This window comes from Artemia franciscana, chromosome 4, assembly GCF_032884065.1.
Source record: "Artemia franciscana chromosome 4, ASM3288406v1, whole genome shotgun sequence".
NCBI lineage: Eukaryota > Metazoa > Arthropoda > Branchiopoda > Anostraca > Artemiidae > Artemia > Artemia franciscana.
The window spans coordinates 1,282,404-1,309,089 of record NC_088866.1 but is presented as its reverse complement, the minus strand read 5'-3'; the positions used below and the strand labels follow the sequence as shown (position 1 = coordinate 1,309,089).

The 26,686-nt window shown below is 35.6% G+C and overlaps 1 protein-coding gene across 2 annotated transcripts in view; it reads right to left on the bottom strand.

The window, feature by feature from the left end:
- Positions 1–26,686, bottom strand: part of LOC136025836 (galactosylceramide sulfotransferase-like) — a 45,365-nt gene that overhangs the window by 3,300 nt on the left and 15,379 nt on the right. For both annotated transcript variants that reach the window (XM_065701838.1, XM_065701837.1), the window contains exons 3-4: positions 18,721–19,023; positions 11,348–11,512 (exon numbers count right to left, since the gene is read on the bottom strand). In XM_065701838.1, coding sequence (XP_065557910.1) covers positions 11,348–11,512; positions 18,721–19,023 — 468 coding nt within the window. The remainder of the gene's footprint in view (positions 1–11,347; positions 11,513–18,720; positions 19,024–26,686) is intronic.

Sequence of the window (26,686 nt, the reverse complement as noted above, 5' to 3'; positions counted from 1 at the left end):
GAGGGACTGTTTGATGTATTACATAAACAAAAACTAGTTTTTTTAACTAAAAGTAAGGAGCGACATTAAAACTTAAAACGAACAGAAATTACTCCGTATATGAAATGGGTTGTCCCCTCCGCAATCCCTTGCTCTTTACGCTAAAGTTTTTAATTGTTTTAAAAAGCAGAATTTTGGCAAAGAGCCAAACTTTAGCGTAAAGAGCAAGGGATTGCGGAGGGGACAACCCATTTCATATACGGAGTAAATTCTGTTCGTTTTAAGTTTTAATGTCGTTCCTTACTTTCAGTTAAAAAAACTAGTTTTTTTTATGTAATTCCTGAACGTTTTTGAATTAATGAATGTTTGATTCTGGCTCTCCACGCATAAATTATTAAAATGAAATTTGCATATTAATTCCTTTTTTGGCTAAATGGCTTTCTCTTAGTTTTGATCAGACGATTTTGAGAAATAAGGGGTGGGGAAAGCCTAGTTGCCCTACAATTTTTCGGTTACATAAAAAGGCAACTATAAATTTTAATGTTTAACGAATGTTTTTATTAGTAAAAAATATACGTAGCTTAAGAATTAGCTTACATAACAAACTTTTATATTCTTAAATTTTTATTATGTATATGAGAGGGTTTGTACTCTCGTTAATACCTCACTCTTTGCACTAAATTGTAAGTTTTGTCCCAATTCTTTAAGAATGACCCCTGAATCTGAGAGGCCATAGAGTAAATAGTTGAAATTACTAAAAATACTATAGCATAAAGAGTGAGGTATTTGTCTCCTCCTAAATACCTCGCTCTTTATGCTAAAGTATTTTTAGAACCCCTTATATTTGTAATAATCTCTGTTCGTTTTAAGTTTCAATGCCACTCCCTGCTTTCAATTGAAAAAACGTTTCCATGTTTATTTTTCCATTGTTTTTTTTTTATAGTAATTTTAGAAAATCCTGCGCCCTTTTCATTGAATTTCTGGTCCCCCATGACATATTTCTCCAAGGAAAGATCCTTCCACATAGCTCTCTTCCCTCAACCCCACCCCCAAAACCAAAAACAAATCCTTGAAAACGCTGTACACTTCCCAGTAACCATTATTCTTTGTAAACACTGGCCGAAGTTTTTGTAACTTTCAGCCCCTCCCCCAGGGACCGTGGGGGAGTAAGTCATTCCCAAAGACATAGTTTTTATGTATTTTGACTATGCAGAACAAAATGGCTATCTCAAAATTTTGATCCGTTGACTTTGGAGAAAAAATGAGCGCGGGAGGGTGCCTAGGTGCCCTCTAATTTTTTTGATCACTAAAAAAGGGCACTAGAACTTTTCATTTTCCTTAGAATGAGCCCTCTTGCGACATTCTAGCACCACTTGGTCGATATGATGGCCCCTGGAAAAAAAAACACGCACCCGTGATTTGTCTTCTGGCATAAAATACGAAATTCCACATTTTTGTAGAGAGGAGCTCGAAACTTCTACAGTAGAGTTCTCTGATACGCTGAATCTGATGGTGTCATTTTCATTAAGATCCTACGACTTTTAGGGGATGGTTCCCCCTATTTTCCTAAATAAAGCAAATTTCTTAGGCTCATTACTTTTGATGAGTAAAGCTAAACTTGATGAAACTTATATATTTAAAATCAGCATTAAAATGCGATTCTTTTGATGTAGCTATTGATATCAAAATTCAATTTTTTAGGGTTTTGGTTACTATTAAGCCGGATCGCTCCTTACTACAGTTCGTTACCACGAACTGTTTGACAGAAGCTGAAGAAACCCTCTAGCTGTAGATGTGTTCATGAAAGTGCCATTCGTACAGCATTTGCTAGCCCGAGACAGCCCGACTATTCTGGAAGGTAACGCTCAATAAAACTTCTCCAAGACTAATTTTTTAGGTATTCTAGGGAAACTGGATTATGAATAAACAGACTTCAAACAGTAATTATTAAAGATGGGTCTGATCAAACTTAAATGCAATAAAATACCACGTTAAGGACAAAATTTATACAAATTTATATCTGAAATATTTGTAACAAAGAAGATGGCTATGCTTTGAATCAAACAGTTCGTAGTAACGAACTGTAGTATGGAGCGATCCGGCTCAATAGTAACTGAAATTCTAAAAAATGGAATTGTGATACCAACAGATACATCAAAAGAATCGTATTTTAATGCTGATTTTAAATATACAAGTTCCATCAAGATCAATTATAACCATCAAAATTTACGAGTCTGAGAAAATTTGCCTCATTTTAGAAAATAGGGGTAAACATCCCCCTAAAAGTCCTACAATCTTAAACAAAAATCACAACATCAGATTTAGCGTATCAGAGAACTTTATTGTAAAAGGTTCAAGCTCCTATCTACAAAATGTGGAATTTTGCATTTTTTGCCAGAAGACAGATCACGGATGCGTGTTTATTTGATTGTATTTTTGTTTTTCCCAGGGGTGATCGTATCGACTGAGTGGTATTAGAATCTTACGACAGTGCTCATTCTAATGAAAAGTTAAAAGTTCTATTGCCCTTTTTAAGTGACAAAAAAATTGGAGGGCCCCTAGGCCCCTCTCACGCTCATTTTTCCCCAAAGTCACCACATCAAAATTCTAAGATAGCCATTTTATTCACCATAGTCGAAAAATCTAATAACTTTGTCTTTAGGGAGGACTTACTCCCCCGCAGTCCCCGTGGGAGGGGCTGCAAATTGAAAATTTTGACCTGTGTTTACATAAAGTAATGGTACCTGGGAAATGCATAGACGTTTTCAGGGTGATTTTATTGGTTTGGGGGGGGAGAGTTGGGGGGAGGTTATGTGGGAGGTTATTTCCATGGAGAGACTTCTCATGGGGGAAGAGAATTTCAATGAAGGGGGTGCAGGACTTTCTAGCTTTATTTGAAAAAAAAACAATGAAAATATAAATATGAAAAGTTTTTTCTACTGAAAGCAAGGAGCAGCATTAAAACTTATTCTTTAAAAATCTCTTTGTAGAAAAAAGTTTTTAAAAAATGATTTCTGTTCGTTTGTTATTGAGGTAGCCTTTTCAATTGAAGAAGAATTTAATATTTGATGCCTTTCCGTTATTATCTGTAAGACTCCATAGTTTGTCTTACTGTTTATATGTTTAAGAAATCATTTCAATAATTTTTAATAATATACGCTCTTTTGAAAATATACACACATAGTATTTTCTAATTTATTTTCACATCTCCCCAAGTTTTACAGAAAAACAAAACTTACTACTATACCCAAAACATCGTGTCTATTCTATTTTGACAACTTGGATGTATTTACATTCTTTTGACTTAGTTATATTGTAAAAGAAGGAGTAGTAAAAGTAGCAGCCCTGAAAGTTTCAACTTAATGCCCTCAATCATTCTTGAGATATTAAATGGCAACCAGCATGCACATACTACTATTTCTACTACGACTACTAACAAGTCACCACAGCACCAAGCCGCCTGAGGCCAACACAACTACGCACGGATCTCGTCCAGCGCAATCTATTCAAAGCTTCAGTCTTTACATGCTCCCATGTGTTTCCCATTTTCTCCAAGTCTTTCTTTGCGACATCCTCCCTCTCAACCGTGGAAGCCCTGATTTCATTTAAACCTAGACGTCTGGTCGAAAAGGACAATCTTTGGCAATTTGTCATTCTTCATCCGCAGAACGTATCCTAGCTATATCAACCTTTATCTCCTTATAGCTCTAGAAATTAGGATTTAACTGCGCTTTTCGTACAGCCTACAGTTTGAAATACGATTCTTTCATCGGGTATCCAAAACGATACGTTGGCAATTTCTCTGGATTATATCAAGCAAATCTTCCTCCGTTTTTTGGATCACCCATGCTTTAGAGCCGTATTTGACAACTGTCATCATTGTAGCTTCCAATATTCTAGTCTTGGATAGCAGATTTATCTTTCTACTTTTCCAAACTTTTCAACTGGAAAGAAAACACCCTGAGCCTTGGCTATTCTACTTTTAACATATTCACGGAAACCAGTGGCCTTACTAACTATGCTACCAAACTAAGTGAAGCTATCCACTAGAGCAGACCTTTTGTCACCCAACCTCACCCTTTCATCTTTACTTATTCCTAGTCTTAGCGACTTAGTCTTCTTAACAGCAATTCCAAATCTATCCCAGCAATCTAAACTTCCGAAACCTCTAAAAGCTCATTCATTTTGCTCACACTTTCATCTAGGAACCTTAAATAATCAGCATAATCTAAGTACTGGAAATTGTTTATTCTCTATTTGATTCCTTGTTCACCCATTGCCTTTCCTGTGCTCCTTAGCCCTAGAATGGTAAGTATTCGTAAATTTTATGTCACCAAAGCACATTTTCCAGATTACCATGGAAATGGAGGTATTGCGTGAACCTACCTCCCGTATATGCTAATATTATGATTAACCACTTTTTGTGCCGTCAACGAGGTTTTATTCTTCGAACTGGCTGGGGAGATACTAAGGGTGAATAGTAAAGTTTACGAAAGTTTACCTTTTACATAAGTTTTTCACCTGTTTCAGGCAAAGGGATTTTTTTTTATTCAGAGCTAGGCCATTACTAAGCTTCTTCGTACCATGAGGTGAAATCAGCTTTCCAAAGTTGTTTACAAGCTTTTTAGCAAATTTCTTCAGGTATAGCACATAAAAATACTGAATTTGGCTATTTTCTGATTTAACCCTAATTGTTCCCCTATGTGAGGAACAAATAGAAATGTTACGCATGACAACAGGTTTACATCGATTCTATTTACAACACAACTACTAAAAGAACCGTATCGACTGACGACAGTTGGGACTTTAGGAAAAAAACAAGAGATAAATTCTGGAAGAGCTGTTTTCGAGCAAAAGGAGAATTATAGGAACATCAATGTTCTGTTTCGATCATGAACTGATTCTAGTGTCTTATCTTGCTAAGCCACCAAAAATTGTCCTGCTTCTGTCAACTTACCATGAGGGTACCAATATCACGTACCCAATTCAGAATCCTGAGATCACTGAATACTATAGTAACACCAAAGGTGGCCAACATCATCAGTTATGCCATCTGCTCCTTCACTGTTTCAAAATCTGGCAGAGAACCACTTTCGCGAAAGAGTTTCGTGAATAATCTGTTCATAGAGTTGCCCCAGCCGTATATGACCAATTGTTTAGAAATCAAAACTTAGTAGTACTCGATCAGACTTGTGTCAATTAACTGAGGTGAATTCTGAAAACGTTCAATGACGCCTGAAGAAGGAAAAAGAACGACCCGTTGATGTAACAATTATTTTTTAACTTCCATTCCAAGTTACAATTTCATATTCTTTAAATGATTCAATTAATTTTGGCCTTAAGAAAAGCAATGGTCCGAGAGCCAGCGCAAGATGGAGTCCAACACATCTTCTCTGGTCTACAGCGAAGCGATTAAGCCGGCAAAGAACCTGACAGTAAGAAGTCCATGGGATCTCCGGTCGAATGGAGGCTTAGTGCAATCCTGGGCCCATCTTCTCACAACGTGGTTTTCAGCACTTAGTGATTCTAGTGATTCTTAGTGAGTTCTATCAAAAAGAGTCGAGATCCTGTGTAGACAATATCAAGCCTGTTTCCTCCGACTCATTATACATATACATGCCTACAAACATTTTGATGCTACGGGAAGGCAGCTCAGAGTAGATAGTTTAGCTAAGAAGAGGTTTTTCAGCCCAAAAACTACCAACAAAACATACTAAACAAGGAAGAATTATCCATTCATCATAATTCTATGCGAGTTTTGTATCATATACTAGACAACAATTTCCTCGGGGGAGGGGTACCAATCCTCTATTGGGAATAAAGTTGACTGCAAGATCCCCAGTTTTTCAGGTTTTTTGACAGGGTCAAGGCACCCCTTTGCAGTGGCCTTTATCTAAGTTTTGGATCTTACGCCCTAACACAATTGTTGTCCTATAGGGTTTCCTCCCACGAGGGTGTTCTGCCTCACCATTGAAACAATTGCTTTGACGTTGTGTCTATGTATACAAATATTAATGTAGCAGAATCCGAGAAATTATTATAAAATAAAATAAATGAAAATTATGATTTAATAGAAGTTTCAGCAACAGGATTAGATTGCGATATTTTTACTTTGTAACAAAACTTTGTAACAAATATTGAATGTATTTCCAATTCCGTAATTCTTTCTAACAACAAATAAATGGCTTACTCATGGGTGTGCCTCTTTCGGGTTACTGGCGAACATTTATATAGAGCAAATTGAAAATTGGCATTAAATTAATATTCTTTGAATCATATCTTTTGAGGACGTTACATGGATGACGTAATTTCACTTTGGAACTATGGGGAAAATGAACTTAGGGTTTTTTTTATCCCCTTAACACATTGAAAGGAATTTACAGTTTACCTTAGAAATTGAAATTGCAAATAAAATCTCATTCCTAGATGTTCTAATTATTCGTAACTTAAATAAAATAAATTTTACTATTTACAGAAAACCAACACAAAACAATAGATATTTACATTTTGAATCACATCACCCCCCACAATTTAAAAGAGGTGTCGTAATATGTCTCGTAGATCGTGCCCTGAATATTTGTTCTGATTCCTACATAACAGCTGAGCTAGACTTTATCAGGGACATACTTTTTGGAAATGGGTATCATCTTTTATTTATTAATAACAAAATTAACAGTAGAGTGAAAAGACACTCCCATGAAATTAACGATAATTTACTATGTGAAAATCCCGATAAGCCCCAAAACATAATTTACCTCCCATATATCCCACAAATCACTAGAAATCTTAAAAAAAATTGCACACAAAATAATATGTATGTTATATTTATCAATAATTTAAAAATCATAAATCTCCTAAATTCTGTTAAAGATTAGACTCCAGTTACTCGCCAAAGAGGTGTCTATCAAATTCGATGCGACTGTGACAAATTCTATGTAGGGAGAACCCACCAGAATTTCGAGAAACGCCTAGAACAACATAAAAGGATATCACCAAGGCTCTGAAATCTAATACTATGTGAAAATCCCGATAAGCCCCAAAACATAATTTACCTCCCATATATCCCACAAATCACTAGAAATCTTTAATTGCACACAAAATAATATGTATGTTATATTTACCAATAATTTAAAAATCATAAATCTCCTAAATTCTGTTAAAGATTAGACTCCAGTTACTCGCCAAAGAGGTGTCTATCAAATTCGATGCGACTGTGACAAATTCTATGTAGGGAGAACCCACCAGAATTTCGAGAAACGCCTAGAACAACATAAAAGGATATCACCAAGGCTCTGAAATCTAATGCTACTACTTTTGTTTCTTTTGATTCTGCTTTAAGTAGCCATGTTTTTGAAAATCCTAACCACAAAATACTTTTTGAAGTCCGCCATTATTAGCAATGATCCTTGCATAAAGCAAGTAGTTCGAGAAGCAATTGAAATCAGACTTAAGATCAATAATAACATTTCCTTAAATAGGGATTGAGGAGAATATTCACTGAATGCTTTATACACAAATTTAATGTTTTTGCTAAAACACACTAAAATATTTAGACCTTACAAAATATTTTAAAAAAACCAATAGATATTAACACAGAACCTGTCACAAATCAAACAGTTCGTGGTAACGAACTGTAGTAAGGAGCGACCCGGCTCAATAGTAACCAAAACTCTAAAAAATGGAATTTTGATACCAATAGCTACATCAAAAGAATCGCATTTTAATGCTGGTTTTAAATATATAAGTTTCATCAAGTTTAGTCTTACCATTCAAAAGTTACAAGCCTGAGAAAATTTGCGTTATTTTAGAAAATATGGGGAAACGCCCCCTAAAAGTCATAGAATCTTAACGAAAATCAAACCTTCAGATTCAGCGTATCAGACAACCCTACTGTAGAAGTTTCGAGCTCCTATCTACAAAAATGTGGAATTTTGCATTTTTTGCCAGAAGGCAGATCACGGATGCGTGTTTATTTGTTTTTTTGTTTTTTTTTTTTCTTTTTCCCAGGGGTGATCGTATCGACCCAGTTGTCCTAGAATGTTGCAAGAGGGCTCATTCTAACGGAAATGAAAAGTTCTAGTGCCCTTTTTAAGTGACCAAAAAAATTGGAGGGCACCTAGGCCCCCTCCCACGCTAATTATTTTCCCAAAGTCAACGGATCAAAATTCTGAGATAGCCATTTTATTCAACGTAGTCGAAAAACCTTATAACTATGTCTTTGGGGACGACTTACTCCCCCACAGTCCCCGTGGGAGGGGCAACAAGTTACAAACTTTGACCTATGCTTACATATAGTAATGGTTATTGGGAAGTATACAGGCGTTTTCAGGAGGATTTTTTTGGTTTGGGGGAGGGGTTGAGAAGAGGGGGATATGCTGGGGGAGCTTTCCTTAGAGAATTTGTAATGGGAGAAGAAAATTTCCATGAAGGGAGAGCAGGATATAGGCTACTAGCATTATTTAAAAAAAAACAATTTAAAAATAAAAGTGAAAAAGCTTTTTCAGCTGGAAGTAAGGAACAGCAATAAAACTTAAAACAAACAGAAATTATTACCCATATGAGGGGCTCACCTCCTTCTAATACCTCGCTCTTTACGCTAAAGTATTTTCAGTAATTTCAACTACTTATTCTACGGCTTTTGTGATTCAGGGGGTCATTCTTAATGAATTGGGATAAAATTTAAGCTTTAGTGTAAAGAGCGAGGTACTGACGATGGGGCGAATCCCCTCATATATGTAATAAAAACATGAGAATACAAAAGTTCTTTACGTAAGCTAATTTATAAGTTACGTAAATCTTTTACCAATAAAAAGATTCGTAAAAAATTAAAAGTTCTAGTTGCCTTTTTAATTAACCAAAAAATCGGGGGGCAACTAGGTTTCGTCCCCCGCTCTTTTCTTCTCAAAATCATTCGATCAAAGTTATGAGAAAGCCATTAAGCCAAAAAAAAATATGCAAATTTCGTTTTGATTATTCCTCTGCGGAGAACCAAAATCAAAACATGCATTGATTCAAAAACGTTCAGAAATTAAATAAAAAAAACAAGTTTTTTTAACTGAAAGTAAGGAGCGACATTAAAACTTAAAACGCACAGAAATTACTTCGTATATGAAAGAGGCTGCTTCCTCATCAACGCCCCGCTCTTTACGCTAAAGTTTTTTACTGTTTTAAAAAGAAGAATTGAGAGAAAGAGTCAAACTTTAGCGTAAAGAGCGGGGCGTTGATGAGGAAGCAGCCTCTTTCATATACGAAGTAATTTCTGTGCGTTTTAAGTTTTAATGTCGCTCCTTACTTTCAGTTAAAAAAACTTGTTTTTTTTATTTAATATACCTACAAGATCAGCAGCGAAAAAAGCTAGGCTGACATCAAAAACCTGTTTTTAAATCATTTTCTTTCATTTCATTGAATTTCCTCGTTTCACCAAAATCTATTTTTCAGTCCTGGTTGAACTTCGCTGAGGTAAGGATGCTGGGACTGTTTAAAAAACTGTTCATTTTAGTTTTATTGATCTTATCCTGCTTTAAGTTGTTTCTCCTTATTTGTATTGCTGAGGACGGCCCTTGGACATAGGGGCGAAATATTCACTCTAATTTGTTTCCCACTGTCTTAAAAAAAATCCCTATTGTTCTTCTTGTTTTTGGTTTTTGTTGGGCTTCCCACAGGCGACACACCGCGTCCCCAGGTGGTGGATAGAGGAACATCCTAGTGGTATATAGGATACCTCCATAAGACGAACAGATCATGGGGGGACCTTGTTCCTGGGGTTAATAATCAAAACTAGGACACACTTGCCGAGGGGTCATAAAGACAGGCGGAGGAGAAAGACTGCCTCTCCAATGTACAATCATCAGGGCCTAACCGCGCGTGGATGCGTTCCCTGAGTTACAAACTTTCTCCTAAAAATTGTTTCAATAGTATGGTGACGCAGAACACCCTCGTGGGAGGGAAATCCTATAGGACAACAATTGTGGCAGGACGTAAGATCCAAAACTATGGATAAAGGTCAATGCAAAGGGCTGCCTTGACCCTGTCGGAAAACCTGAAAAACTGGTGACCTTGCAGTCAAAGCAGTGGTAGTATACTCGTAGTACCATTTTGTTAGTTTTAAATCTTCCTCATCATTCCCTGAAAGCTATAACTGAATACCTTAAACCACTCCCTGGATTGACCCTTTTAATGATCTGCACGGACATAGTATTTTTTTTATTTAATTTATCACCCCTCAACATTCCATAAAAGGTCCGCAGGAATGTCCTTTGCTTTTTTGGACACCAAAGGTTGAACACGCCGCCTCCTCTCCGATAAAAATACTCTATGTAAACAAAGGGCACATGACATAGCTTGCAGCCCTTGCCCCTAGAGATGTGGGTGAGGGGGTTGACATACCCAAAGTTATATTTTCTTGACCCTTAACCTATGTCCAATCCGATGAAATTTTGACCTAATGAAGTTGGAGGGAGGGAGGTGCTTAGATGAGGGTCTGATCATCTTCCAGTAACTTCTGACTTTTTCCAAAATCTTTTTTAATCACTTTTTCCGAAATCTCTGCGACTGTATGAAGAACCTTGATGAAAAGAAAGAAAAAACAAATAATACATAATTGCCAAATTGCCTCCTAATTAGGCAGCGCTATTACGCTGCCCATGGTTGAAATGTCCCAAAAGAAAACGTTTATACTTAGATTTACACATGGCTCCCTTTTATTTTCAGTTTAAACTTTTAGAGTTCATGAAAACACTTTTTGGTTAGCCTTATCTACTCTCTTTTAAAAGTAGGAGGGAGGGTATTATATATGGAACAGTAATAACTTCATATAATGATAATAGCTATAAAATTAGCTAAGATTAGAGTATTGAAATTACAATAGTAAGAGTGGTTAAGCACAAATCTAAGATGTGGACGCTCCAAAAGTATTTTAAACCTTTCCTTGGCGCATTGTCTAAGGCTTGCCCTACGTACTTGTTTTACTAACCGTACATCAAATAACAAACCGTGGGAGATGTATAGTTTGATTCAACTTTTTAAGACCAAATAAAAGAAAGGGTATAAAAAATAAAAGGAAGTTTAAGATAGCTTGGCCACGTTTTGTGGGAGAAGGATAACATATTGCCATAAGTTGTGCTTTTTGGCAATCCGGCTGGGGCCAAATACAAAGTAGATCGTCCTAAAATGGGGTAAGAAGAGGCAATTAGGAAGGATCAAATGGAAATTGGGACTTCGAGGGAGAGGTATAGAGTAAAACTTTAAGTGAATCGGGTGGAACAGGAGCTCGCAAAACTGTGCTGCTCTCAGGCATATTGGGGCTACACCAAAGTTTTTTATTTTGCAAAATATTTGTTGCGCAATTACGTAAAAGGCTTGAGAATACCTGTCATTATTCCTAAGGATAATATGTTTCTTCTCAAAATTGTTAACGAAGTTCTTCATCTTCCTCTTCTTCTTCATCTGACAATAATTTTCCAGCTGCTTATTAAGCTTTCTCAACTGTTGGGCCAATTTTTGAATCTCGGGAGATACTTTGCTCAAAAACTTCCTAGATACAATTGTAGGATTTGTTAGAAAATTATTAAGAAAAATTTATCATTTCTAGATTATGAAAAAAATTTTCTGCTTTCGCAGCTTCTATTGGAAGATCCAATTGGTGGTTATTTGCTTTAGAAAGCAATATTTTCGGCTTCAATGCTATGAAAGGCAATCTGTAAATAAATGGTTTGCGATTATTCATTTAGTACCAAGGACGATGAAAACTAAATTGCTAAATTGCTTGCTAAGATGGAACTTACACATCCATGTGTGTAAGAAATGCAGGAAAAGTCGGGAATTCCATTCTTAATAAAAGAGACCTCCTTATGCAGTTCAGTGGCTTTTGATAGTCACAACTGCCATAATAAAGAAAAAAGTGAGATAAATCAGCAAAAAGTAAGCTAAAAATATATATCACCAGACAGTTTAAGAAGGTCAGGTTTCCCTTTGAAGGTAAAATTTGCTTTTGGAATCAACAGATTGTTAATGTTTTGGCTTTTACTGTCAAATTTACGTATTTAGTTTTGCTTGCTGATTGTCATTGCACAGCCTGGCAACATTGACGATAAATGATCTTTCCCTAGTCAAATCATAATTTTGAGTTTTGAAAAACGGAAGCAAAAAATTTCAAATTAAGAACGTCTTTTATTTTGCCGTCCTTGTTGCTTTCAAAAATACCTGTTGCTTTCAAAAATACATTCAGTAAAGCACCATAGAACTTTGGCGTAAAGAACAGTGGCTTTGAAGAGTCAGTCTTTTCCCTCGATATATAAGATACCTTTATTAATTTTAAGTTTTAATATTGCCCTTTACTTTCATTTGAAAAGGCCTGCTCTCTCATTAAATCTTCAATAAAGTTTGTTGTTATATGTCTTTAGATGTAAACACACTTGGATACAGAAAATATATGCCAAATAAAAAAAAAGAGAAAACACCCATAACGATTTTCACGTTATGACCCCGCTTTCGCTTATCTATTAACCCCTTTTTTCTTTCTTCCTCATTTCAAATTTTCATTTTTTTAATCAATTTGCCAATACCCTTTACTTTAGCAGCCCTTATTGGTCCAGTTTTGCATGATGGTCCAATTTGTAGATTTGTTAATTGGTAGGTGATGGGACAAAAAATCTTTTTCTTTCAATGGTTTGTCATTCATAACACTTGTAAGTTTTCTTTTTTTTTTGTCTTGTCTCATTTGATAGTCCTGGTTGTTGATTCTCACCCGTTGTCAATCTAATTTATTGGAGGTGTCCTCTTGGTCTTATCACGCTTGACAGTTGAGTTGGTTCCAAATAATCATCATTTTAATTCTAAAAGATATTTAATTATTACAGCAGATCCAATTTCTAACAATGATTTCTACCAAGCCTCAAACTTTGATTTTCTTTCTTTATTATTTTTGAATTGTAATCCCTTGTCAAAATGCATATAAATATGTTTTAATGGCCATTTTTTTGTTGTTTAAGCAGTTCAATGTAAACTTCTCTATGCGTAAAAATCTTCAGTTTTTCACATAAGTGTGACGTCATTGCAGTACTGCAATGATGTATAGAAAATTGACGTCACTGACATAAACCTTTTTTCTAACGTAAAGGCTCATAAGAAATTTTCTCAGACTTCTGACCGATCTAGATCGTTGTTTTTTTTATAAAAGAATATCCCAGGATACCAATTTTCACGAAAAATTATGGAGCTGTTTTGCAAAAAAATAAATACACACATAAACATATATACAATTATTGCTCATTTATAAAGATAGTATAGTAATATGCATCACACAGTTTGTGGTATTGAATTGTGATTAGGGAGCAGCCCGGCTCAATAGTAACCAAACACTAAAAAAACTGAATTTTCATACCAATATACATATAAATATATATATATATATATATCTATCTATATATATAAAAATAAGTTGTCTGTCTGTCTGTGGATCAGGTGACGTCATGTTTCTGTGTTGACTGACGTCATAAAATTAGTTGTCGTCATTTTTGCTTTGACGGTGACGTCATTAATGGTATTTAAGACATGCGTTCACGGAAAAATGTTTAATTGTAAAATGACTGAAGAACCTACAATGGCAACAGCCGAGGAAGCTGCTCAAAGAGTCTATGCCAAAAAACTTGCTGCTGATAGAGAAAGTAAGAAAAGAAAGCGTGCCGAGGAATCACAAGAACAGCAAGAAAACAGGCTTGCAGCTGATAGAGAAAGTAAGAAAAGAAAGCGTGCCGAGGAATCACAAGAACAGCAAGAAAACAGGCTTGCGGCTAAAGAACGCAAAACCGCGCAGTTAGATGAAAATCCACCTGGAAAGCGAGAGTCAAAACATATCAAAACTGAAAATGATAGGGATGATGATTGGGTTTGGGATTTTGACTTGGATAAGGTCATCAATGCCTACCAGATTTAAGTTAAAAAACAAAGGTTCGGCGATATGTACTTCATAGTGACGCTGAAAAATAAAGAAGAAAAAAAAACTGAAAAATGTAAAAAACTAAAAAAAACTAAAAAGAAAAAACACTCAAAGATAAATTACAGACCGGGACACAAATGACGACCGACACAGTGGGAATATAAATGACGACCGGGAACCTCAAAGAAAAATTACAGACTGGGACACCCGGACACAAATCACGACCGGGAATATAAATGACGACCGGGGCGCAGGGACACAACTACAACGGGGACGCCGGGGGCACAGGCGGGATATATAATTGACGACTGAGACACAGGGATTGTTTGAATAGAAATTACAGACCGGGACACGGGGACACAAATGACGACCGGGACACTGGGACACAGGGAATATAAATGACGACCGGGACACTCAAAGAGAAAATACAAACTGGGACACCAGGACACAAATGACGACCGGGACACAGGGAATATAAATGCTATTTATATGCACAGACAATGGGACAGCGAAGAATGTTGTATATTCGCATGTTTTACGTAGTTAAAAATATATATTTATATCTATCTCTATTCACAGGTGGGACACAGGGACACAGCTACAATGGCGCGTAACTAATATGGCGCGTAACGACTTACGCGCGCGGGGGGGGGCTTGGGGGGCGCGAAGCGCCCTACCAACTTGGTGTTGGGGTGGCGCGAAGCGCCACCCCAACAGCTAGTATATATATATATATATATATATATATATATATATATATATATATATATATATATATATATATATATATATATATATATATATATATATATATATATATATATATATATATATATATATATATATATATATATATATATATATATATATATATATATATATATATATATACAAAAGACTCAAATTTTTATGCTAGTTTCAAATATATGAAGTTATTTAAGTTTAGTCTTACCTATCAAATTTTACGAGCTTAAGAAAATTTGCCTTTTTTTTCGAAAAAAGCGCAAAACACCCCAAAAAAAATCATAGAATCTTAATTGAAATGACATCATCAGATTCAGTACATTACACAGCCCTGTTGTAAAGGTTTCAAGCTTCTATCTGCAAAAATGTGGAATTTTGTTGTTTTTGTTAGAAGAAAGATAATGGATGCATGTTTTTATTTTTTTATTTTTGTTTGTTCTTTTCCCAGGGGTCATCGTATAGACCCAGTGGCCCTAGAATAATGTAAGTAGGCTGATTAGAAAGGAAATTAAATGTTGTAGCACCCTTTAACTGACCAGCAGAATTGGAGGGCAACTAGGCCCTCTCCCTGTCCCTTTCCCCCAAAAATCGTCCGATTAAAATTTTGAGATAGCCAAAAAGTAATCGTGTCTTCCAACTTAACCATTCAGAGGAACATAAGAAAACTTACGTTAGCTTCCCCATTGAGAATGAAACAATTATTCTCAATTATAATTCGAAAGAGGTTCTTTGCTTTAAAAATAACATAACAAAAAGTAAAATTGCTAGTAGCAGCAGCGGAATGTACCAAATAATTTATGCAAACTATGCAGCCAACTTTTCCTCGGACATTTGTATATATATTTACCCCTCACTCGTTGAGCCCTTAAGAATCAGCAATAGCAATGTCACCCTTCTGCATTTTGTTGAACGGAAAACCATTCTGAATCATATTCATCTCTAAAATATAAGAAAACACCAATACGTTGCAATAAACAATTCTCATTTTGAATTCTGTCAGTTAGTACTAAGAATTTGGTAGTCTTTCAGAAATAACAAAGGGTTTGGCAGTGATTACATGCCACTTTTGATCGGGTCAAAATGGGTAGTAGAAAATTATATTCTTTGTTTTAATATTGTTGGTTTGTTTCTGATCTTAGACCATGACAATCGGATCATGAAATGGGCTATTACAAAGGCCAAGTGTAAACGTTAGGCTAATGTTCTCCAGTCGAAGTTTGTGAGTTAGTTTGCTAGACTGTTTGCTAAGCACTACCCCTAAATAAAAACTACAGTGAACTGTCTGCTACAGATTTTGCAGCCTCTTCACTGCACGATGAGGCTCTTGTAAGGATTTTAAGAAAACTGTTGCAGAAAATCTCAGACCCTCTGCTCGAGCAATCGGTGACCAATTGAAATCTCTAATAAACGGGGAAATTTTTAAGAAGATCCAGAACTACCTCCTTATTTACCTGTCTCTACCCAGGACAGAAACAAAGGACATCACAGCTATCGAAGAAATATTAACAATAACAAAAGGAATGGCAAAGAAAGGACATTGACACGTCAAAAAAGATTTTCTTTATCTGGCACTTGAGAGATGGCACATCTTCAAAACAAAGGATCCCAGGTGTCAATCAAATCATGTCTAAGCTTTTTCAATGCAGAAGGAATTGATGTTAGTATAAAGCATGGTTACTGTGAAAAATTCTATCCGCAGTAACCACTCTCTGAAAATGTTCATTTTAATTTTTTCCAATGAAGACTATTTGTGGGTTTGTCTAGCACGTTGATAGATTTGCATGTGGAAGTAACGAAATCCACCATTGGAATACCAATTCTTACTAAAATATTGTCTATAAAAATTTGTATTTCAAAATTTTTTTAAGCGAATCAGTGTCTACATAACTAGAGCATTGGTGAGCACTAGCAACAACCTATCAAACTACACAAGCTCCATGCAGGTCATGTTGATAGATAAAAAGTCTAATAAGAAATTGAGAGGCTCAGTCATGGGACATATATATATATGGCGGACACAGAGACTACGACCGTGCTTAAAAGCGCAACAAAAATCAAATTGCATTTTGCTGGAAAAATAAACCATTTTGCCAGCAAAATGCTGGCAAGATGGCACTGTCAAGTATTTCAAGAGAATTGTTTAAGAGAATACCAGATCCTCTGCTCGAGCATCCGGTGACCAATTGAAATATGTAGCGCGGAAAAAGTTTTAAAAAATCCAGAGCTACCTCCTTATTCATCTGTTCAGCTCAGAAACAAAAGACATCACAGCTGTCGAAGAAGCATTAACAACAACAACAAAACAGCAAAGAAAGGATACTGTCCGGTCAAGAAAGGATTTCCTCTCCTGGCATATCTTCAAGACAAGGAATCCCAGGCGTCAAACAAATCATGTCTAAACCTTTTGAATGCAGAAAACGTTGATGTTGGTATAAAGCATGATTACTATGAAAAATTCTATCCGCAGCAACAACTCTCTGAAAATGTTCAATTTTTAATTTTTTTCCAATGAAGACTACTAGACTTCGCATAATGAATGCAAATCAAATATTCAATGCAATTAAAATACATCCATATAACACTTAGACACGTAATTGCGGCAGGTATCAGGTGCTTCCACCTTGCCCAGCATCAAAGATCTTTCGAGGCATTTTTGAATCATGAAGTGTGGTCTGCTGCCAGCTGCCTTGCAATTTGGAGCCATTGGGTTGTCCATCTGTAGCCAAATTTTGTGAGCCTCCAGATAGGTTTAAGATCAGATTTAACCAGGTTCCATCGGTTTTTCCGCTGTCCTTTTTGGATTATCTTCCATGAGATGAGGATCTCAGACTTAAGGATTCGGCGAGGCAAGTACCCTGATGGCCTCTGTAAAATATGGTCCAACCATTTCAGTGAACGGTCATGGATCATGATGGCAAAGCATCTATTGATACACAAATGTCACCCTTGGATTTCCTTGTACAAATTCGAAGAGCCAGCAATACTATTATTATTGGTAATAAAAGCAAAAGAAAAAGCGTGTTCAAAACCGGAAAAGAGTGCAAGATTTTGTCGACTGAGGGCCCTGCGTTATTTTACTTTGTTACAAGATTTTGTACATGCACCATTTTACTTTTTTTCCGATGTTCAGGCTATATCTACAAATAATTTCTCAGTATTTACAGGGATATACCTTACTTGAATGATTCCATGGTCGAAAATAGACTCACCTACCAGTACAGTGTTGACATCTCCCTATGAATAAAGTATAATAGTAATACTTGTAAATTTGTTTATTAACAAATGTTTTATGTGCCAAAAACATTATTTTTCGGTTTTCTAGAGTAGATTTTCTTTAGATTTCTTTTTGTATGTATATTGATATTGATTTATTAGAAAAAATATTGATTTATTGATTTATTTATATTGATTGATTTATTATATTGATTTATTATATTGATAATTTATATTGATTTATTAGAAAAAAGTCAGTATCACACTTCCGACAATACAGTGCAGCTTCACTCTTGTTGCGTTTGCTTTTAGTCAATGTGACTTTTTTCCTTCATAAGACTTTCTGGGTTCTATTTGCCTATTCAATGAAATATCACTCGATGCAATGTCAAATCATTGACAGGTTTTCGTTAACAAGAATGATCGCGCAATCACATGATCTAACGTTTAATGGAATAAAGGCTCTACATGGCAGGACCATCGGATTGAATCTACAAATTCATCACCCATCATAGAAATTAGGTCAAAAGTTGAAAGGGCTGACTTTTTAATTTTAAGGTAATTCGTTACCTGGAAATATTCTTCTTTTAACTTTAGTGTTGTTTTTTGTATTGTCCGATGGACTTTTTCTGTATTTTTTTTTATTATTATTATACTCTGTATTAAAGACGATTAGGCGAAGGTCTCGACCGAAATATTTGCATAGTTATCTTTTACTTTTCTCTGGCTGTTATTATCCTCATTTTCTCCTCTTTACGATTTTTATTCGTTTGTTATACTTGGCCAGTGTGGTCAGAAATTAAATATGAAATATATTGGCAGTAATAGAACAAACAACACATACGTACTTCAAAAAATGTTTATAAACCATCATATCTGTTTTCAGCCAATTTTGCAGGGTAGTTCTATCTTTTTTTGAGAGGCTATATTTTGTTTCTTCAAGTCTTTCATTCTCGTTTTGAAAGAGGTAGTGAGGTATTGGACCTCCCAGCAGTGTTCTAAGCAGAGCTATAGATTCATCGAAATACTCAGTTATTAGAACCAGATCAAAGTTGGATTCCATTTTTGAAATGAGCTGCGATACGGCAGTCTTGTTTTCATAATACTCTTTATTTAATCCAAGAGACCAAGAGTGTTGGTTACGTCCATAACTGAAAATAAATAGTTTTAGTCTGTATTTTCTTACAGTTAGAACATTTTCTCTGTCAGAAGACGGTTGATTTTTTGGCACTACTAGTCAAGCATGCTACAACCCAGCTTAACTAGGTTCTCAGCCTGCCCCGAAATTTAGTTAAATCTAAGACTTTTAATGAAGTATATCCGTTCTTTTTTTTATATGTTTTGAAAAAAATCATATTAAGTGAAGCTCTGTCAAAAAATGTCAAATGTTGTCAGAACCAACCGACCCAACGACGTCACTATTTGAATTCTAGCTTGTATGTTAGATCAAAAACAAAACTATCTGAATTTTTTTAACCTCCACTTTCACTGATTACGCTTAAATCACTTGCATGACTTTATCTGGAACAGTTAGAGTGTCTTTGGTACACTCCTTAAGAAAAAATCCATTACAATGACCAATGTACGCGGGGATAACAACCAGAATTAGTTAACTTTCGGACCACATCTGCTCTGAGACTGTAGAGGACAAAAATCCCTTCTGAGGACACTGGCAAAGAATATAACTCGGATAGGAGGAAGGACTCACAGTAACCGTGTAAGACAGGATCAGCTCTAGGCTTTAAATCCGAGACAATCCTCGTCGGGACAATATAATTATTGTTATTTATTGAAAAACCCGTTACACAGTAACACTGCAAACAACGAAGGGAAAAGGAAATAATAAAAAAGCAAAAGATAAAAAAGCTTAATATCAAATATTTATACACTACGCTAAAATAAACAAAAAAAATAACAAAAAATTCATAAATACATCATAGGCTGTGCAATAGCACAGCCTTAGTAATGAAGGAAGTGGGCACAATGTATTTTTTTTCTCACCATGGGACTCCGTATAGAAAGAATTGTCGAAGAAACTTCGAATGGGGTTCATTTGAAAGGAAATTGAAATTCCTGGTGTCCTTTTTAAGAGTCAAAAGTGATTGGAAGGCAACCACTCCCCCTCTCTCATCAGTCAGTTCCCAAAATGCACAAAGGTTTTAGATAATCGTTTTGACCAGTATAGTGAAAAACTCCAGTAACTGTGTCTTTTTGGCTGTCAACCCCCTCCCCCAGAGTCCTCGGGACAAGGGCTGTAAGCTATGCAGTTCACCCCTTGGTTAATATACTATTTGAGGTCGGCATGTTTGACCTTTAGTGTCCTAAAAGACGAAGACATTCAGATGAACCCTTCTAAGAATATTGAGGGGAGTTTTGAACTAAATCAAAACACGTTATAAGCATATGGGTTTTCGAAACGACGTAACTCAAGAATGACCGAGTGTTAGTAGTACATGAGGGCTCATAACCTGATGTACTATTGGAGTTGCTAACACCTTTTTTTGCTTCATTCCAAAAATCTGCACAACGGTTTTCAAGAAATCCCTGGTATGTCGCTTAGAATTTCAAGAATTATGCGTGATATGATACTGCGTAATCATTCATGCAGTCGGTAAAAAAAAATTCTTGCTTAAAGTAGGAATCGAACATGAGACCCATTATTTCATAAGGTAAAAGGACAACACGTTACTCGACTGAGCCAATAAGTCATTGAAAATCATACTTTTTTAGAAACCCATTACTAGCAATCAATGTATTGTTTCTGGGACGCTAGTCAACTGATGTTAAGCGTCAATATATCGTAAAATGTTAATAGCGCCATCGATTTCTCAATTGGAGTTGAATGTATGGTAAATACTATCAGTGTTGTTTCCAGGTGCCTTTTTTGACGTCATTTCATGAATAAGCACACCATAGTGATTTGAAATAATTGCTGGATCAACATAATCTTATGATGATCAATGGAATTGGTTTCGATCTCCAAAAAAAGTAATGACTACAACCGGTTCGAATTGTGTATGAGTTTTAGCCACCATATTCTCCTCCAGACCCCCTTACTTTTTTGCTCCGATTTTTTGGGACTTGAAATATTTTTACTTTAAATTTTATTGGACAATTTATTAGGGATCTTAGACTTATTCTTTTTTTTTTGGGGGGGGGAGGACTTGGGCTGTTTTTGGAACAAATTTTTTCTGTTTGACAAAAGAACGCAGTCGAACCGGTCGCTCACATATGTCATAGCCTCTAGTTAAAGCAAAAGGTGTCATAGAAATCTTTCCCACATCAACTCTTTAAACAAAAGGACATGTTTCCAAGTGTTTCATATATACATCTATGGGCATATCCCCTTCATCTCAGTTTCCTACCACAACCGCAAAAAGTTGCCTCTTCAAAAAGAACTAAATGGTCAGGATTTTCGCATATATGAGGTGAACAAAGGCTGAGGTAGGTGGCTAGAGGTGAACAAAAGTTGTCATTTTTATTTTCCTATCTCATGGACTTATCTATTGAAATATTGTGTTCTTGCAATCGTTCCCCTAGTTGTTGATGGGTCCTTCCAACGTTAATTTTTTCATTATTACCAAATTTATTACGAGTGCGGAGTCCGGTATTTTTAGCTGTCATGGCGAAGTTGCAAATCCAGACCTACTAAGAGGAGAAATAGTGAAGAGTATTCTTGATTATAAGCCGTCATTGTCACTTACAACTCAATCAAAGGAAGAAATTAAAATCCTCCAAAATTTGGAAAAAGATAAAAACACAGTAATTACAAGAGCGTACAAAGGAAACACAGTTGTGATTATTGATTCTGCATATTATCAAAATAAAATAAATATTCTTTTATTGGATAAAAATACTTATAAAGAAATAAAAACTGATCCCAGAGATAAATACACCAAACAGTTGAGAAAAGACTTAGGAATTTTAAAAGACAATAGACTAATCACCCCTCAAATGTACAGAAAATTTTACCCAAAGGCTGTTCAGCCCCAAAATTTTATGGTCTACCCAAAATTCACAAGAAGGATCCTCCTTTTAGGTCCTATTGTAGCATGTTATAGCTCTTCAGCTACAGGTGTAGGAAAATTCTTAGCTACAATTTTTAAGTCTCTTCTAACAACACGACAATCTTATCTAAAGAAATCCACAGATCTTACTGAGAAGCTGGAAAATCATAGTATAACAATCTTACATGGTTGATGCAATTTCCATGTACACTTAATGCGATGTCCATAAATGTGAACAGGCCTTACAGAGAACATTAGAGGAAAATTATACATGGTCAGATTATAAAACCTTGGAAATTGACACAATAATGACGCTTGTACGTCTTTGCGACAAGTTCTCTTTATATTTTATGTTTCGAAAAAATTTTTCCTTTAGGTCAAGGGCCTACCCATGGGCACCGTTTTGTCTCCTCTTTTGGCAAATTTTTACATGGATTTCATAGAACAGTCTGCTTTGAATAGTTTCCCCTTATAATACTCTCTCTGGTTTCCTTCCGTTGATGATATTCTTGCTGTTTGGGAACATGGTCAGGACTTTCTAAAAGATTTTTTGGCACATTTTAATTCTTTTGATTCTAATCTTCAATTTAAAACTGGAAGATTCAGAAAAGCTCCCTTTCTTGGATGTTTTAATTATAAAATATATTCCTAGCCTTGATTTTTCTATGTATAGAAAGCTGACCCATAATGATCGGTATCTACATTTCTCGTCAAATCACCCTCCTTGTGTAAAAAGAGGGGTAGTAATTTCTTTAGTCGACAGGGCTCTAAAAATATGTTCACAAAATCATGTAAAATCTGGCTTAGATTATATTAAAGATATTCTATTCTGCAATGGCTACCCAACCAACCTCATTGAAAATATAATAGAAAGACGATTAAAAAAGATAAAACAGAAAAATAGGGAGCCAGTCCCCCTTGATTCATTACACTGGCAATTGAGAAAAAAAAACTTTCACAGCATTACCTTACGTCTCAAAACTCAGCGACAAACTTGGAAAAATTAATAAAAAAAACATAATCTCTCTGTTTCTTTCAAAACTGAACAAAAAGTTGAAAATTTTTTCAACTCGGGAAAGAATAAAACGGACCCTATACTAGGCAGTGCTGTCTACAGAGTCCCATGTTCATGTGGTAAATTTTACATTGGAAGGACCCATCAATAACTAGGGGAACGATTGCAAGAACATAAAATTTCAATAGACAAGTCCCTGATATTGGAAAAAAAATGACAACTTTGATTCAGCTCTAGCCCAGCATATATACGAAAATCCTGACCATTTAGTTCTTTTGAAGAGGCAACTTTAATATTTACTGTAAATGGCCTACCGCAATCTTTTAAAGAGGCAATTAAGGCAAAAAACACATATAAGTAGAAATTTGGCTATAAATAGAGACACGGGAGATATTTCATTAAGTCCAATTTATAATAATCTAATATAAAAAGACTCTATGAATATTTTCGCCCAGTCTAATTGAAGACAACCTGTCCGCATATCTAATGAAAACCGAAATTGTAGACAGGCAAAATCTGTAGCAAGGCAAAGGATACTTATTCAATATAATTGGTAAATTCTCTTTCATTGATTTCAAGTTGGTTCTTGTTGTTTAATTCAGTGTCGTTTTTCCTCTCGTACAGTTCATTTAAGAAGGTTAGGTTTTGCTGTTGTTTCTTCTCTGTTTCTTTGTTTTCCTCTTTCTTTTTTTTGAGCACTGAGGACGCCTTGGCAGAGGTCCTTGTTGAAATATTTGCTTGTTTATCATATTTTGCTACTGGCTGATAAAATCCTCGTTTTTCACTTATTTGTTTTTTCTCTTTTTATTTATTATTTCCTTTCTTTGTTTTCATTCGTCGCGCATAGGTACAGAATAAAAGAGACAAGCAACCAGCCAATCAGACACATAAGCAAAGAGAGAGAGAGAGAGAGAGAGAGAGAGAGAGAGAGAGAGAGAGAGAGAGAGAGAGAGAGAGAGAGAGAGAGAGAGAGAGAGAGAGAGAGAGAGAGAGAGAGAGTGAGAGAGAGAGATTGAGAGAAGAAAAAAAAAACACATACAAACGCACAGTCACATAAAGCCAGACCACTCAGACACATAGGTACAAAAAAAGAGAGAGAGAGCGTGAGAGAGAGAGAGAAAGAGAAAGAAAGAGAGAGAGAGAGAGAGAGAGAGAGAGAGAGAGAGAGCGAGAGAGAGAGAGAGAGAGAGAGAGAGAGAGAGAGAGAGAGAGAGAGAGAGAGAAAGAAAGAGAGAGAGAGAGAAGTCTTTGGTTTATATTAACAAAATCTAAAAGATTTTCTGTCTTACTATCACTTGAATGTTACGTTAAACTAATGGGCCATTTTATGACAAAATAATGCATCGTTTATAACTATATTGTTATACCCATAAAAAGCGCATCAGTCTGTAGCTATTACTGTCTTCTTTTCCAACACCAAATTTATCTAGGCTATGATACCTTCTATCCCTAATTATGCCAACCTGGGTATTAAAATCTCCTAATAAAAACACCATATTTAGCATCTCCGTATCTCCACACTAGTGTCTCTGTCAGTCGGTTTAACAGATAAAATATACTACTATAACTGATACCCTGAACTTTTTAGTCATCAAACGAGCAATTAGTGTTCTATTATTAATACCTTCCCAGCCTAAAAAAGACTTAGCAGCTTCATTGTTTATCATGAGCCCTATTCCCTGTATATTTACCCCAACCTATTCCTGAGTAAACAAATTTTTTATCACCTAATTTCATGCTTAATGCCCCTTGGATATGACTTTTCAAAACTCCTAATAAGTCCAGTTCGAATCGTCTGAATTCGTCAGTCAAAATGTCGATCCGATATTTATTTTGTAACGTCGTAACATTCGAAGTTCCAATTTTTATGTTCTTTTGATTATTGACATTATTTTACCTCAGAAAAATCAATGGTCCCAGATACCAGTACGGGAATGGGACCTACACATCTTCTCAAATGTATACTGAAGCGCTTAAGCCAGCTTAGAACCAGACAGCAAGAAGTCCCAGGGACCTCCAGTATGAATGGAGGCATCTTGTGATCCTAGGCCCATCTTAGTAACAACATGGTTTTCAGCACTTGGCGATGCTCTTCTATCAACATGACTCGAAATCCTGAACAGACATTCTCAAGCCTATTACTTTCTATTCATTATATATTTATGCCTACCAATATCATGCTACTATGGGTACCGCTACTACAGCAGCTGCTGCTACTAACACAACACTATTGCTAATACTACGACTGCTAATACTAATATGGTGGAAATCTAAGAGAAAATTGAGAGGAAATTGAACTAAATAAAAACACAGTATGTGTAAGCAGGCTGTCAAAAGGGTATTTTTTTTCTTAGGGATGGCTTAGGGTATGAATTGAAATTGTTTAGGGTTAGGGATTGTTTAGGGGCGACTACAATCGACCAAAAGGTAGTATCTTCATGCTACTACTAATGCTACTACCCCTACTACTATTAATATAAAAAATAATACAAAAAAATGCAAAAAAAATTATTAAGAGCAGTGCAATGGAATTTCTCGAAGATGTTGTAAATGAAGCAGCCCAGTCAAAAATAAAAGTGAACTCCCATAAATCTCATATTATGACATTTAGTTTTCTTAAATGAAAGCCATCATTTGTGACCCCAATACTAATGACCCCAATACTAATGAAATAATTGTAACAAAAATTAAACTCTTAGGGGTCACACTGACTAGCAATTTGGAATGGGATGCCCACATTTGCTCAATTGTCAAACAGGCTAGTACATCTCTGTCTCTCCTTAAGCTATTTGCTAAATTTTCATGTCCAGAAGCACACATACTCCGCCTTCATACATCTTTTATCCGTCCACACTTTGAGTATGCTTGCCCGGTGTGGCATTTCGGGCTTACCTTGGATCAGTCCGATTGACTAGAAATTATCCGAAAGAGAGCCCTGAGAATCATATACGGTCAGGGTAAAGTGCCTTACATTTTCCTTTTCAAGTAATTCCACCTCCCTACCTTGGCAACCCGATGTGTTACTCTTTGTACTAATTTTGGAAATAATCTGCGTTGTAACCCACGCTTTCAATGTATACTCCCAGCCCATTATTAGTCCCTCCAAAGCCCCGTTTACCTCGATCAAGAGCACAAAAAATCCCAGTTTTAAATCGCATTAATGCAAGAACTGAGCGCTACAAAAAGAGCTTTGTACCAGCGTTTGTTGAAACAAGAAATAAATGAAATTTGTAATGCATCATGTTAATGTGTCATTCATATTGTTAATGTGTTAGTTTTGATGTTTTATTTTTATCTGACTTTTTTTTTTACATTATTCTATTCCTATGCTCATTTTTATTCATTTTACTTATGTTACTTACTTTTTACTTATGTACTTATGTTTGCGTACTTATGCACTTCTTAGTTTATTTTACTTTGTACTTTATTTGACAAGCCAGTTGGGCTCATTGCTGTGGACTAGGTTTATATATTGTAATTTTATGCTTGTGTTTTTTTTTTATATACAATTTAGGCTAGCTGACAGAAAGCAACAAGTTCGGCAGTTTTTCATGTTGTGAGAGTTTGCCTGTTATTAAAGTATTATTCTATTCTATTATTATGCTAGTCCAACAAAAACTTCTATTATAAATAATACTAAGGCTAATAGTAGTAAGGAAAGACTATACTATATAAGAAAGATTGAGGGATAAGTTGAAAATAACCGAAACACGCTATGAACAAACAGGCTATTGAAAGGCCCTATTGACAATTGTTGAAACAGCTCGTAGTACTAAGTTCAAACTTTCAGGG